The sequence below is a fragment of the Lathyrus oleraceus genome, chromosome 5, assembly GCF_024323335.1.
Source record: "Lathyrus oleraceus cultivar Zhongwan6 chromosome 5, CAAS_Psat_ZW6_1.0, whole genome shotgun sequence".
Lineage (NCBI taxonomy): Eukaryota > Viridiplantae > Streptophyta > Magnoliopsida > Fabales > Fabaceae > Lathyrus > Lathyrus oleraceus.
The window spans coordinates 514,661,813-514,676,104 of NC_066583.1; the positions used below are offsets into that span (position 1 = coordinate 514,661,813).

At 29.2% G+C, this 14,292-nt stretch overlaps 1 protein-coding gene across 1 annotated transcript; it reads right to left on the reverse strand.

Moving 5' to 3' along the window:
- Positions 1–3,440: 3,440 nt before the first annotated feature.
- LOC127082946 (pentatricopeptide repeat-containing protein At1g71460, chloroplastic) lies at positions 3,441–4,706 on the reverse strand. Its single transcript, XM_051023174.1, has 2 exons — positions 4,171–4,706; positions 3,441–3,905 (listed from the first exon to the last, which is right to left on the reverse strand). The coding sequence occupies exons 1-2, from the start codon at positions 4,602–4,604 to the stop codon at positions 3,848–3,850; spliced, it is 492 nt and encodes a 163-aa protein (XP_050879131.1). The 5' UTR covers positions 4,605–4,706; the 3' UTR covers positions 3,441–3,847.
- Between the last annotated feature and the right edge of the window lie 9,586 nt (positions 4,707–14,292).

Here is a 14,292-nt window from a genome sequence, read left to right on the forward strand (position 1 = left end):
ATTTTCTGACTCTTATCACTAATCTGGGAACTTTGAATAAGTTCACCATTATTGTAAACTTTTTCAATCAAGCTAACCAGATTATTCAGAAGTTAAGACCTTGCAGAAGTTCCAGAACTTCATAGTCAAAAGGCGTTAACCAGGCTTATATGGGTTAACTAGACCCATATGGTTTTTAAATCAAGTTATGACTCAAGATGGTTTTCAACCAGGCCTTGACATAAGAAACTGTGAATTTTTAATCAAGTTCTAATACAAGTCTAAATTAGATTATGAAGTAAGACACATTGTTGATACCCAAACTTTTTGATTCATGAAGCCAAAGTTAGTTCTAATGACATTTTAACCATGCTTCTTTGTTCAGGGAAGTTATATCTTTCATGTTGATTGAAATATTTTATGTGTTAAAATTATTTCAAGTCTTAAACTCTGGGGGGCTTGCAAACCTAACTCTGAAGTTTTAAGTTGAAAAATAATTTTAATAGTATAAAATTCAAGGGGGGGGGGGGGGCTTACAAACCTCACTATGATGTTTTTTTGTGATTAAACCAAGTAAAAATTGTTCATCAAAATTTATGGTTTTATCATCATAAAAAAAGGGGAGATTGTAAGAACAAGATTGGATACTGCATATAGCCTTATGTTTTGATGATAACAATTCATAGACTCTTAGAGAACTATTTTGTGCTCTAATCATTTTGTTTAGTGTACAAATACTAGATACAAGTTCTGACTCTGAGTGAATGACATGTGATGTCATCAAATTCTGAACCTAGTGCGCTCTGACTATGAGATATGTGGTTTACAAGATAATCAAGCTCTGGATTCTGACTCAACGTTTCTGATTTCTGCTCATCCAATTTTTTTACTCGGAAGCTTTTGACGCTGATATGCTCTGAAGCCATGCGTTCAAACAACTTTGAACCGTGTCACCAAACTCTGAAGACCAGGTTCTGATGAACTGGATCAAGACTCTGAAGACCAAGTTTTTGAAGATTCTCTCAACCAAACTCTTACTCTTCTTTTCGGCATATTTCATCATCTATCTATCAGAAGCCTCTGAATATTGAAGATAAGATTAAAAGGTTTTACGTGAGAAAAATAATACACATTACAAGATCAAATATTCCTCCAATACACTGATTTTATGGGCTAAGGACTGTACTATTGTACCATTTTGTCTTCCATTTTCACAAGCCATTATGCAAGGATACAACTTCATTTTGGTATTCCAATTCTACCCTCCAACGGATATCTTCATTGCATGTATAAAGAAGACTTGGAAGAATAAAAAAGCGCTACACTCTAAGAGATTATCATATATGTGAACAATGCACTTTTGTGAAATATTTGAGAGAAAATAAACATACACAAGAACTTTTGTTCATACTCTTCATAGAATATATTTTGTGTGATATAATTGTTATTCATTTGTGTATTCTGCTTTCTTAGAATCATTTTGTAAACACACTTTGTATCTCAATCTATTTGATTGTATTTCCTTGAGTGACCAGGGTTTAGTCAGTATTACTGAAGATGACATTGACAATTGGTCCTTATGTTGTAATCAAATTTGGTTATAGTGGATTAAGTCATTGTTGATAAGACGAAATCACATTGACGGATGGACTGAAGGTAGCTTAGTTAACAGCAAACCAGGATAAAAATAAATTTTGTTCTTTGTTTTTTGTTTGTTGTGTTAGGCAATAAAAGGTTTCTTTTTTACAAACCTAATTCAAACCTCATCTTTCTTGTGTTTCTCATCACCTTTAACTAAAACTTATATAAATATCATTTATTTATTTTTAAAATTTTTATAAATATAAATATTATTTTAAAAATAGAATAAATTTTATTTTTTATTTTTTAATATTATTATTAAAATAAAATTATTCATTAAAAATATTTTACAATACATTTTAAATGATAAAACTAAATAACTAAAATACAACAATTATGCAAATTTTTATTAAATTCAAACATTTCATATTATGTAAATTAGAACTACTTATGAAAAAATATTATGTATTTAAAATGTTACAATCCAACTTTCATGTTCTTATTTTCTAGTCACAATCCAGACTATGCAACTTCTTTCATAGTCTCAGCATAACTCATCATAATCAACAATTCTTAAAGTATCTCTCAAAAGCTCACTCAAAGAATAATAATCTTTGTTGAAACAGAATGGACACTTAAATGTTGAGTCAGAGATTTTGAATTTATGGGAATAATCTTTCATCTAATACTAATATCTACGCTCGTAGTATTCCAAATCGGATTCAGATTTTTGGTACATCTGAAAATGATAATAATAAAATCAATTTCAAAGAAAGATCAACACAAATAACTAAATATAATGACTAAAAACTACATGATTTGATTATTACTTTCATAAGGGATATGGATATATGAAAAGTTGAGTGTCCACTTAGTAAATACAACATGCATTGAGTGCTTACACTTTTGTCGAGATGTGTTGGAAATGGGAGTTTTCCAATCACCCCACTCAGACAGAAAACTTTGTTCTTAAATAAGATCCTTGACCAATAATCATCTCTTTGATAGGATGTTCAACCTGTAGTAACATGCCCCATGTTATACTTCGGTAAGTCACAATTATAGGACAAAATAACGGTAAAAAACCAACTACTAGTATATATTAATATTATAACATGTCACTTCAGCAGCCTCTGACCTTTTCTCATTGATGGATATCATATTGGCCAATATCTCACCCTGACACGAAGTTTATGTTCAACTCGTTGATAATATACTTCGGTTTATAGACCAAGCAGGTACAACTTTGAAATAAATCAGAAATCAACATTAATTCCATAACTAAATATCAGTGACAATTAAATGTAAAGAATCAGTATGTTCTGAAACAGCTAAGCATCAATATAACTAGAAAAGGTGTAGAAATAATTATTAACATATATAGAACATGAATGAGTTATGGCAACGAAAATTGGCACACAAAAGTATGAACAACTCATAGCAGTTCTTGTTATATTCGTTCAGAAAAGTTATTGCAACGAATGAAAAAAATATGGTATAACTAAGCATATCTTCACGACATATGAGAAAAACCAGATGTGCAAAAGGTACACTTGTAACCTGTAATATTGCATGTCTAATGTATGGGTGGCTCAGGCGATTAAAGTCCCATATTCCTTCTCTTTCAAGTTCTTCCTACAATAGATTTAACAAATTATAAATTGACCAAAAAAATAGTTTCTTTTGCCAGTTAGAGCAGCTCAGCTTGTATTAACCGAATCAAGTGTCTTTTAGATTTATAAAAGAGCATAATGATACCTGACTTAGAGGAATAGATGGTCGGAATTTTCCGACGGAATGATCTGGAAGTTCCCAGATTCGGAAGAATCCCAATATGTGATCAATCCTGTAAGCTGTGAAATATTTTCCCATCTGTCATGAACAAAAGTAAAACTAATCTTCAGTCTTTGTACTAAAGTTCGCTTGGGTTATTTTCCAGTTAAAAACAGAAAAAACGAGAATTTGAAACCAAAACCTATGTCAATCGAGCTCGCCACCAGCCATAGTTGTCTTTTGACATCTCTTCCCAATTATAAGTAGGAAGGACTCTCTTTAATTCACTCTAATCTACTCTATTTCTTCTACAAATCTTTCTCATACAAGTTCATATCACCTCAGGAGAGACTCTACGATCTCTATTATAGAGACTCCCCGAATTTTCTCTCTAATAAATGTATTTCTAGTTCTATCTTTCATTTCTATGTAACAACATCTCGTGACACTAACCTTATTTTCTTGTAGGTTTTATACTTCCCAAAACTCATTTCCCTACAGCATTATGGATCCCCTAAAGCTTCAGTTCCATGAGCCAAAATAAACTCAGCTTCTTCAACATTCTCCACAACCTGCAAGTTCTTAAACTAATTAGATTCAAAATATTCTTTCAAAATTTCTGTTTTTGACATTATACATACAATGCTTAACATGATAGCACACACTAAGTAAAAGAATTATTATAGATGAAACCGAAAATTCAAAAGTATTAGATTACAAATAATCTACTCCTAATTCTCTTGATCAACTTGCATTGCCAAACAGAGAAAGAAATAATGCAAACAGAGAAAGAAATAAACATATAAAAAGAGAGGGGAAGAGAAGGATTGTGGCTACATGTTGTGTGAAAAACCAGAAAGCATAGCTCCCCAAACAACAACATCCCTCTCCCTCTCAGGAATTTCCTCAAATACGCTACGCGCAAGCTTAACCTTACCACACTTAAAATACAAATCAATCAAACAAGTCTTGAGAATGTCACTATCAACCAAACCATTCTTGATCAAAAGTGCATGAGTCTTCAATCCTTGATAAAACGCGGGATCAGCGGCGAAACTCTTGATGACACTAGAGAAACTATAAACATTCAACTCAACCCCTAATTCCCTCATCTTTGAATAAGTCTTAAGCACATCAATGTATTGTCTTTTCCTACCTCCAGAAACCACAGTTCCTCTAAGCAAAACATTCCAAGGATACACACTACTCTCACACAACAATTCATCAAACAGCTTCAATGCATCTTCTAAAGAGCCACAAGAAGTGCACATTTGAACAAGTTTTGTGAGTAAAAATGTACACTTTTTAATAAACTATGTTTCAGAGGATTTTTTTAATACACTTTTTATTTTTATTTTTTAATGGACTTTATGTTATTGAGTTGTACTATTTTTGTGTATAATAGTAAAATTAATAGATTATTCAACTGAGTGACAAAAAAATATGGTGTTACTAAAAATGAGTGTCACAGTAGTTTTTTTAGTTGTTGTTATCTACAACATTAAAAAAAGCAAAACAAACAAATGTTTCAATTTGTCTGCATCAAAAATAAATGAGATTTGTCGGTTAGTATTAATTGGATTTTAATTTATTTAATTTTATAAAAATCTGACTAAATGGAAAACAGCTAAATACTCCACTTTGATAATTAAATCAGACAATCAATAATGAGTAAATTTTAATATGATCATTCTTATTAGTTAAAGTTTTTTTTATTGAGAAATATAATTGGCAATTGCATAAAATAAATTTTAATTTATTTAAGATTGTAAAAATATTATTGAGTGGAAATTTACAAGGCATAGAATTGATTAGATAAATGACATTGGAATAAGATAAGATAGTTAAACACAAATAAAATCTTAATCTATTTAATTTTTAGAGATAAATTTTTTTTGACAATTTTTATAGATAAAATTTTCTCACACTTACTTAACCATCAAACTTGCACACTAAACTATGTTATTGGTCGGAATTGATTTCCTCCAGTATTTTACCTATTAGTTTTTCATGTCATTATAATTTTTAATACCTATCATTCCCCCTTTAAGATATTTTATTAACATTTTTATGATAATCAAATTAGAAGGTCAACATGAATAAATGATTCTTAATAATGAAGTTTTTTTATTGAAAATACATAAAATAAATTTTAATTTATTTAACATTATAAAAATATTACTAAATGAAAATTCCATATTTTAATCTATTTTATTTTTTTAATAAATAAGATTTTCAGAGACTTCCCTGACAATATCCCTGATACACTAATAGACTCTGTTACTTTTTTAGAATGGATTTCATTCATTACTCTGTCTATTAGTTTTTCATGCAGTTTTAATCACAGTCATTGAATAAATTTAATTTATCTGATAATTCTTAATAGTTATCATTCCCCTCATAGTAAACAATCAACCATGAATAAATTTTAATCTATATAAAGATTATTAATAATTAAGATTTTTTATTGAAAAATTTAGTTCACAATCACATAAAATAAATAAATTATAAGTTATTTAATATTATAAAAATATTACCAATATTTTATTAACTTTTTAAGCAATAGAATTGCATTGGAGGAATTTTTACAGAAGATTAATTTTATATATATATATATATATATATATATATATATATATATATATATATATATATATATATATATATATATATATATATATATATATATATATATATATATATATATATATATATATATATTATTTTGAATATAAAAATAAATAAATTAGACACTAATTACAATTTGGATTTAGAAGGAAAAATATATGATTAAAATAAAATCATTTTAATGATGTAACTATTATAATAAATTGATGATGAACAAAGTTGTACAATAAAGAGGTATTTATGAATTAATCATACTAAATAATATATATATTATTAAAAGGAGTGAATAAAATCAAATACGATTAAAAAAATATGATGTCAAAGTAGAAAATCATATAAATGAAATGTTTTTGGTTGTATGTTATATTATAAAATTAAAATCAAATGAATGAGTCATCTTTCATGCAAACTATTATTTATTGTAAAGATATTTTATCTGAAATTTCATATTTGAACTTGTGTTATTATTATACTTTTTTTGTAAGTGGTTATTTAAGTATAAAATAAATAAATGCTTTAAGAAAAATAAATTCTAGATATAATTTTTAAAAAATTAATATGTAGAACAAATCCTGTGACGGCGTATTAGCATGTTGAAGTGTAATCCAAATTCATTTGAATTGCATTTAGAGTTAATTTGAGTTTCACTTAGTTTTTTAGAGGTGGTATAAACGTTGAACCAAGTTTCAGTTGTAACATGAACGTACTCTATTGTGTAACCGTTTTTTTTCCAGATTGAAAGTTAGTTAGAACTCTCTATTCCATCATTTTCCATTTTCTTCTTTTTCATTCTTGTGCATCAACAATTGGTATCTAGAACTCTGGTTCAGATTCAGGAACGGTAAACACGAGTGTACGTGAGGCGTCTATGATTGATTTTGTTAATTCAATTCACAGTGAATTGGAGATCTGAATCGTAACAAAATCACATTTCTTGATTCTGAAGGATTAGGAAACACTAGTGTTAGTGAGATCTGAGTGAATTTGCACAAGAACAAAGATGAACAGCGGAAACGATAGCTTGAAGACAAAGTTTCCGGTATTTCATGGAAAGAAAATGGAATCGGTGGATGATTTAGATGCATGTGTTATATGCAAATGAAGCACAAAGAAATACGCATAGAGAAACGAGGAAGAAGGGTCATAGGGTGTTGTTCTATATCCATCAGTGTGTGGATATGAATGTGTATGAGAAGATTGTTGATTCAACAATGATGAACATTGTGTGGGACATTACGGTGCTACGATGGTGGTGCATCAATGAAGAAGGTGAAGCTTTAGTCTCTATGTAAGCAGTATCAGAATCTCAATATCAGGAACAATGAGAAGGTACCTGATTACATCTCCAAAGTAATTTTGATCACAAATAAGATGAAATCTTGTGAAGAGACCCTCTCTGAACAAGTAATAATTGAAAAGGTACTGAGATCACTTACTCCTCAGTTTGATTACATTGTTGTAACAATTAAACACTCTAAGGACCTCATCACTGTGAGAATTGAAGAACTGCAGAGTAGCCTAGAGACACAAGAGTTGCATTTGATTGAGAGAAACTGTAAAATATAGGTAGAGTAGGCTCTGAAAGCGCCTTCTAGTAAGAAGAATCAGAAGAAGTCTTGGTCAGAGACCAAGAAGAGACATGGTGGTGGTTGTCAGAAGTCAGAAGCCTTCAACTCTAATGAGAAGAAACATCAGAAGAGAAATGATAAGTTTGACAAGAAGAAGATTTAATGCTACTGTTGTAAGAAGTTTGGTCACTTTTTTGCTGACTATTGGTCAAACAAGGAAAGAAAATCAGGAGAAGCAAACATAGCTAGAGGAGATTCTGATGATGAATCTTTGATATTGGTGGCCTCTAAATTTGATGTGGATATTTAGTAGACTGGTGGTATATGGATATTGTCTGCTCAAATCACCTAACTTGAAACAAACAATGGTTGGTTAGTTTTGACTCTAGAAAGAGGAAAAAGATTAGATGTGTTGATGATAAGTATCTTAATGTCGAAGGAATGGAAAATGTCAAAGTCAGAGTGAAGAATTACAAAATTGTTATGATCAAGGATGTTTGGCATGGTCCTAGCATGAATAGAAATTTGATGAGTGTAGGTCACCTAATTGAAAAAGGTTTCACAATTATTATAAAGGACAATCTCTTGAAGTTGTATGATTTTGATCAGAAGTTGATTATGGAATATGAACAAGGAAGCAAAACAACATTCAAAGTGAATGTGGAAACAGATGAAACTAAATGCCTTAGTGCAGAAGGTGTTGAAGTTGACATGTTGAAAGAGAAGAATCTACCTCATACCCTGTGGGGTTAAGCAATTCTCACTTCATCATATGTGCTCAACAGATGTCCAACAAAGAATTTAAAAGAAGTAGTTCCTTCGACAACTATTTACTTCGACTACTATAGAATATATTTGACTTCGACTCTATCGAATCTTACAGCATGCTTAACACAAAGAATTACATATTTAACACATCACCTAATTCATTATGTCTAAGCTATCTATATTCATTATTATTTTTAATCTCTTGAATAATTCGACCTACATAGCCTTCGGCATGATGTTCGCAATCTAATTTTCAGTTCTGCAGTTTTCCAAGTTCAACTTCTCATTTTGTACTTGCTCTCTAAGATAATGGAACCTCGTCTCGATTTGTTTGCTTCTTCCATGTCCTATCGGGTTCTTCGACATATTGATAGCCGACATGGCCATTACTCTATGGTCTTCTCCTAAAATCTCCTCGATCAGGTTCACCATCCATGTTGCTTGGCATGCACATAGAGAGGCAGTTATGTATTCAGGCTCACATGATGATAGTGTTACCACTGGTCCCTTTCTTGAACTCCAAGCAATTGGTTCACCACCTAGCATAAACATATACCCAGCTGTGGATTTTTTATCTTCAGCATCACCATACTAACTTGAGTTGGTGTATCCCACTAGTTTTCATTATTTTCCTTCATATGCTACAGGAAACAAAATGCCATAGTCGAGAGTTCCTTTAAGATACCTTAGTATCCTCTTTGTGTCTGCAAGGTGAGATACCTTTGAATTCTGCATGAATCTACTCACCATACCCACACTGTATGCTAGACCAGACCTTGTGTGACAAAGTTATCTTAACGATACAATGAGTCTTCTATACTGAGTTAGATCGACATCATCATCATCTGAGTCCTTCGACAATTACATTTTTGGTTCAGCAGGTGTCAAAGTTGCATTTCAGTCTTCCATCTCAAATCTTTTGAGTGTTTCATTTGCATATCTTCTTTGATGCATCATCGGGACTCCACTACTCTTCTACAATTTGATATCAAGAAAGTATGAAATGTTTCCTAGGTCAAACATTTCAAAATCCTTGCTCATATCACTTTTGAAGTCTTCAATCTCCTTCTTCTAGCTACTTGTTATCAATAGGACATCAACTAGGGACATAGTATAAGCATTTCACTCCTACTTCTTCTGGCATATACTCCATACTCAGTTGTGTACTTCACAAATTCCTTCTTCATTAGGAAACTATATATCTTCTTATTCCAAACTCTTGATGCTTGATTGAGTCTATACAGAGCTTTGTGCAACCTGTATACCTTGATTTCTTGGCCTTGTTTTATAAACTCAACTGGTTATGCTACATAAACCTCTTCATCTATAGGCCATTTAGAAATGCATATTCCACATCTATCTAACTCATATACCAGTTATTCTTATTTCCTAGACCAACAACCAACTTGATTGTTTCGATCCTAGCAACTAGTGCAAAGAATTCATCAAAGTCGATTCATTCTTTTTGAAGAAATTATTTGACTACAAGTCTTGCTTTGTGTTTAGTTACTTCTCCTTTTGTATATAGCTTCACTTTATAAACCCACTTCACATCAATTTCCTTCTTACCTTGTGGCAATTCGATTAATGACCAGGTATTATTAACTTCTATAGACTTCGATTTTTCATTCATCGCCTGCATCCATTTCGAGTCCTTCAATGTCTCAGTTACATTTACTGGCTCAGTTTCTTCATAGAAAGAATAGTGAACAAGTTCACCTTCATCATCGACCATATCTTTTGATGTAATCACACATCCCTTCAACCTTGCAGGCATGTTTCTTATTCTTTGAGGTATGTGTTGAAACAAAATTGGTTTGTATCATATCTCTTAGATTTTGATGATAACAAATTATTTAAAGAACAATTGGATATACTAATATTTGTTCAAGTTGCAGGACCATATACTAAAATTTCAGGAATAAACTAAGTATTAGTTTTGTTAGTGAACATCTAAAGAGAAGCTTAAAGTTCAGACTTTTAAGAAGTCTACTTCTGAAGATCAGACTTTGAAGAGGTCACCATATGAAGACCAAGCTTTAAAGAAGTCAGACTCTGAAGACCAAACTTTGAAGAAGTCTACTTCTGAAGATAATAATCCGAAGTCAGTTAAAGGGCAACGGTCAAGGTGACTCTGATAGGTCACTATCAGACTTTGTGGTTATTTTGTCATCTTCTGATCATGTGAAGACTTAAGATATTTTTCATATATACAGTTGGGATGCAACTGATAATTTCTTTTGAATAAAAGGAATTTCAAATGATCTTTCAACGACATTATCCATATCAAGAAACATCTCAACGTCTCTGAAGCAAGCTTCTCAAAGACTCTTGTGCAAAACTCTCAAACGACTCTTTTTCTTCTCATATAAGGAGCTGAAGACTTGAAGAGTAAAAACCAACCATTGACATTCAAAGATCTATTACTCTTAGGACTTCGTATCTTTATATATCTTAGAAATCCTTAAGTCTTAAAGAGTCTTCTTGTATTGTATTTTGTCTACAACTATGATTGTATATCAAATGTATTACCCCAAACAATCTCTTATATGTTAGATAGATCTATTACACTTTTTAATAAACGATGATGAAAGAGAATGGTGAAGAGGTTTACAAAATTGAAATGTGTTTGGGAGGATTTTTTAATACACTTTTTATTTTTATTTTTTAATGGACTTTATGTTAATGAGTGTGCTATTTTTTAATACACTTTTTAATGGACTTTATGTTTCTCCTTTGAAATGCATCTAATACAATGTTTTTTAATTTACATTGCTGACAAATTAAATGTAAATGGTGTACCACCTTGAATGATAATTTTTGAGTGAGCACAGCATATCTCATATATTAAATCATATAATGTGTTTTTTTATAAATTGTAGTATATTTTATAGTGTGTTTTTTTATAAATAGTGTGCATTTTTAATCTATATGATATTGGAAAACTAATTGAATTTTAATTTATTTAATTTTATAAAAATCTTACTAAATGGACAAGAATTAAACATCGCTCTTTCTGAGGAGAGAAAAATCTATAGAGGCTTCGTTAGAAAGAAATGGATATAAGCTTTGCAAAGAAGAAAGAGGCTAAATTGTTGGTAGTATTGTGATTTTTGAATTTTGATGAAGTAACACAACAAGAAATATAGGGACAGAGAAATTGAATCCACATGCATTGAGAAGCATGCCATTAATGTACATTGTAAATCTTCCTTTTACGAATAGATTGAGCTCAAATTAAATCAATCTCGACCACTAATTGAACTCCGGATTATGAGTTGTTATGGACAACATTAAAAAAAATAGTATTAATTGGATTTTATTTTATTTTATTTTATAAAAAAAATTACTAAATGAAGAACAGCTAAATATGACTCTTAGTACATGCACCAATTAGGATAATTAGACCAAACAATCAACCATGAATAAATTTCAATATGGTGTGATTCTTAATAATTAAGGTTTTTTTATTGAGAGATCCGATGGGCAATTATATAAAATAATGTTTAACTTATTTAATATTACAAAAATATTATTAAGTGGAAATGCACAACACATTCACAGAATTGATTAGATAACAACATTCAAATAAGATCAAACAAAATTTTCTAATGCTATCTGACAATCTAACTGACACACTAATAAATACAGTTTAAATCAAAGTCAATAAATAAATTTTATTTATGTGAGAATTTTTAATAATTATCATTTCAGTCTTTAATATATTTTATTAAATTTTTAGGGTAAGATTAGACCATCTAACACTTAATAAATTTCAATTTCAATTTATTCAATTATTTCTAATAGTTAAGATTTTTTATCGAGAAATCAAATTATAAGAACATTCTAACCAGATGAGATCTATAACAATGAATAAAATCTCAATCTATTTAATTTTTCTTAATAAATAAGATTTTATAGTTAACTGATAATTTAATTTGCACACGAATGAACTTTATTAATACGTATGAGATATTTAACCTATGTCCAAATTATCTTATATATTTTTTTATTAAAATGAGTGAATAATACCAAATACAACTAAAAGAAGTGTGATGACAAAGTAGAAAATCATTAAAAAAAATTATCAAATTAATATCAAATTAACCCGTCATTGTTCATGCAAGCTACTATTTATTGTAAAGATATTTTATGTGAAATTTCATATTTAAACTTGTGTTATTATTATATTTCTTTTGTAAGTGACTATTTAAGTATAAAATAAATAAATGCTTTAAAAAATTAATTATTCATATAGTTTAAAAAAATTAATATGTAGAACAAATTGTGTGATGGCATATTAGAGAACTCTAAATATAGTATAAAAAAAGTTTGAAAACGTATAGAAAACATTTTGTAATGTCTAGATAATAAGAAAATAAGAAGTATTTCTTTTATCCTTTATTATTTCAAAAAAAAAAGAAATTAATGAAAAAGAAGTAATGGAATTTCGGAATAAATTTTTGGATAGCACTATGGATAGAAAACACTGTTTTAGACAAAAATAAAGTTATTAAAAAGACTAAAATATCAAAACTAATCATTGAAATTGAAGTATGATAACTTAAATGATATGTGATAGTTGTATTAATATAATAAATTATTAATATTTATAAACCAATCATTTTCTTAAAAATATATTAACATAACAAAATTATTGATATTCAAAAATTAATAAGTTTTTAAAGTAATAAATAATTACATTAAAGAAAGGTAAGTGTCTTGCTTTCACATTGATTTTTTTCAATTTTTATCACTATTTGTATTCTATTAAAAATTTAAATATGATTTAAATTTATTCAGATTTTTTATTTGAACTTAATTGAGCTAAAGATGAATTGAGTAATTAGCTTTTTAACTAATATATAATGATATTTTAAAATAAAAATAATAAGTCATTCATAATGATTTTTTAAAATAATAAAAAGAAAGTCATGCATATTTACAAATGTTAATGATTAATTTGAAAAAACAGTAAAATAATGAATAATCTAATCATAATTGCATTTAATATTTCTACGAAAATAAATTTCATATATATATATATATATATATATATATATATATATATATATATATATATATATATATATAAAGAGAAGTGTTGGTAAATTAAAAAACAAAATCAACATGTTACATATAAGTACAGTTTGGGTCTTTAAATATATTTTCTCCTTTGAAATGCGTCTCATACAATTTTGTTATACAAAATGTAAATGGTGTGCCTCTCTTGATGTTAATTTTTGTGTGAGCATAGTATCTCATTTACTAAATCATTTTTTGTAAATTGTACATTTTATATAGTCTATTTTTTATAAATAGTACATAATCTATGACCTCCCATCTCACTTATCGAATTGTTACCAAAACATTAAATAACATTAATAAAATAAAATTGCAGTGGAGGGATTCTCACCGAAGAGAATTCACTCCCCTTAATTTTTATGCTTAAATAGACTTATAATGTTTGAATAGACTATGATATATATATAATTGACTTTTTGAACCGTTATCCAAAGACTTGTTGAGAGTCTCGACTATCGGGGAGTCTTTAGTGTCTACAATTGACTTTTTTGAAGACTTGTATTGGGTGTTTTTTTAAAAGTTAAATTGTTTGGAGTTTATCATAGAAATAATGAGGGACAAACGTATTTAATTATTTCTTGTCGCCAACTCGTTGTCACCCATAATTGATAACATGTCACCATAAGTATGTGGATCAGGAATTGATTACCCTATCTAGGATACTCAAATGTTTTTTATCCTCGTGTGGATTGATGAGACATGATGCTTCTTACCCTCTGATTTTTCCTTCTTTATTTGATTTGAACCGCCAATCCTGTTTTTTCCCTCTTTCTTCAAGAGTTTAGGTGTTATTTTTCAATTTCTTATTTCCTGTAGTTGCCACATACTTGTTTATTCTCATCATACCACTATGCTCCATTTTGCAAACTTAGGTTTTTGCTTGATCAAATAGTTTGATGGCAGTGATTGA

Bases quoted from the DNA above. Each gene is read 5' to 3' on its own strand.
- LOC127082946 (XM_051023174.1), bottom strand. From the start codon at position 4,604: ATGTGCACTTCTTGTGGCTCTTTAGAAGATGCATTGAAGCTGTTTGAT. The intron at 3,906-4,170 runs GTAGCCACAATC...AAGAACTTGCAG, and splicing joins TCTGGTTTTTCACACAACAT to GTTGTGGAGAATGTTGAAGA.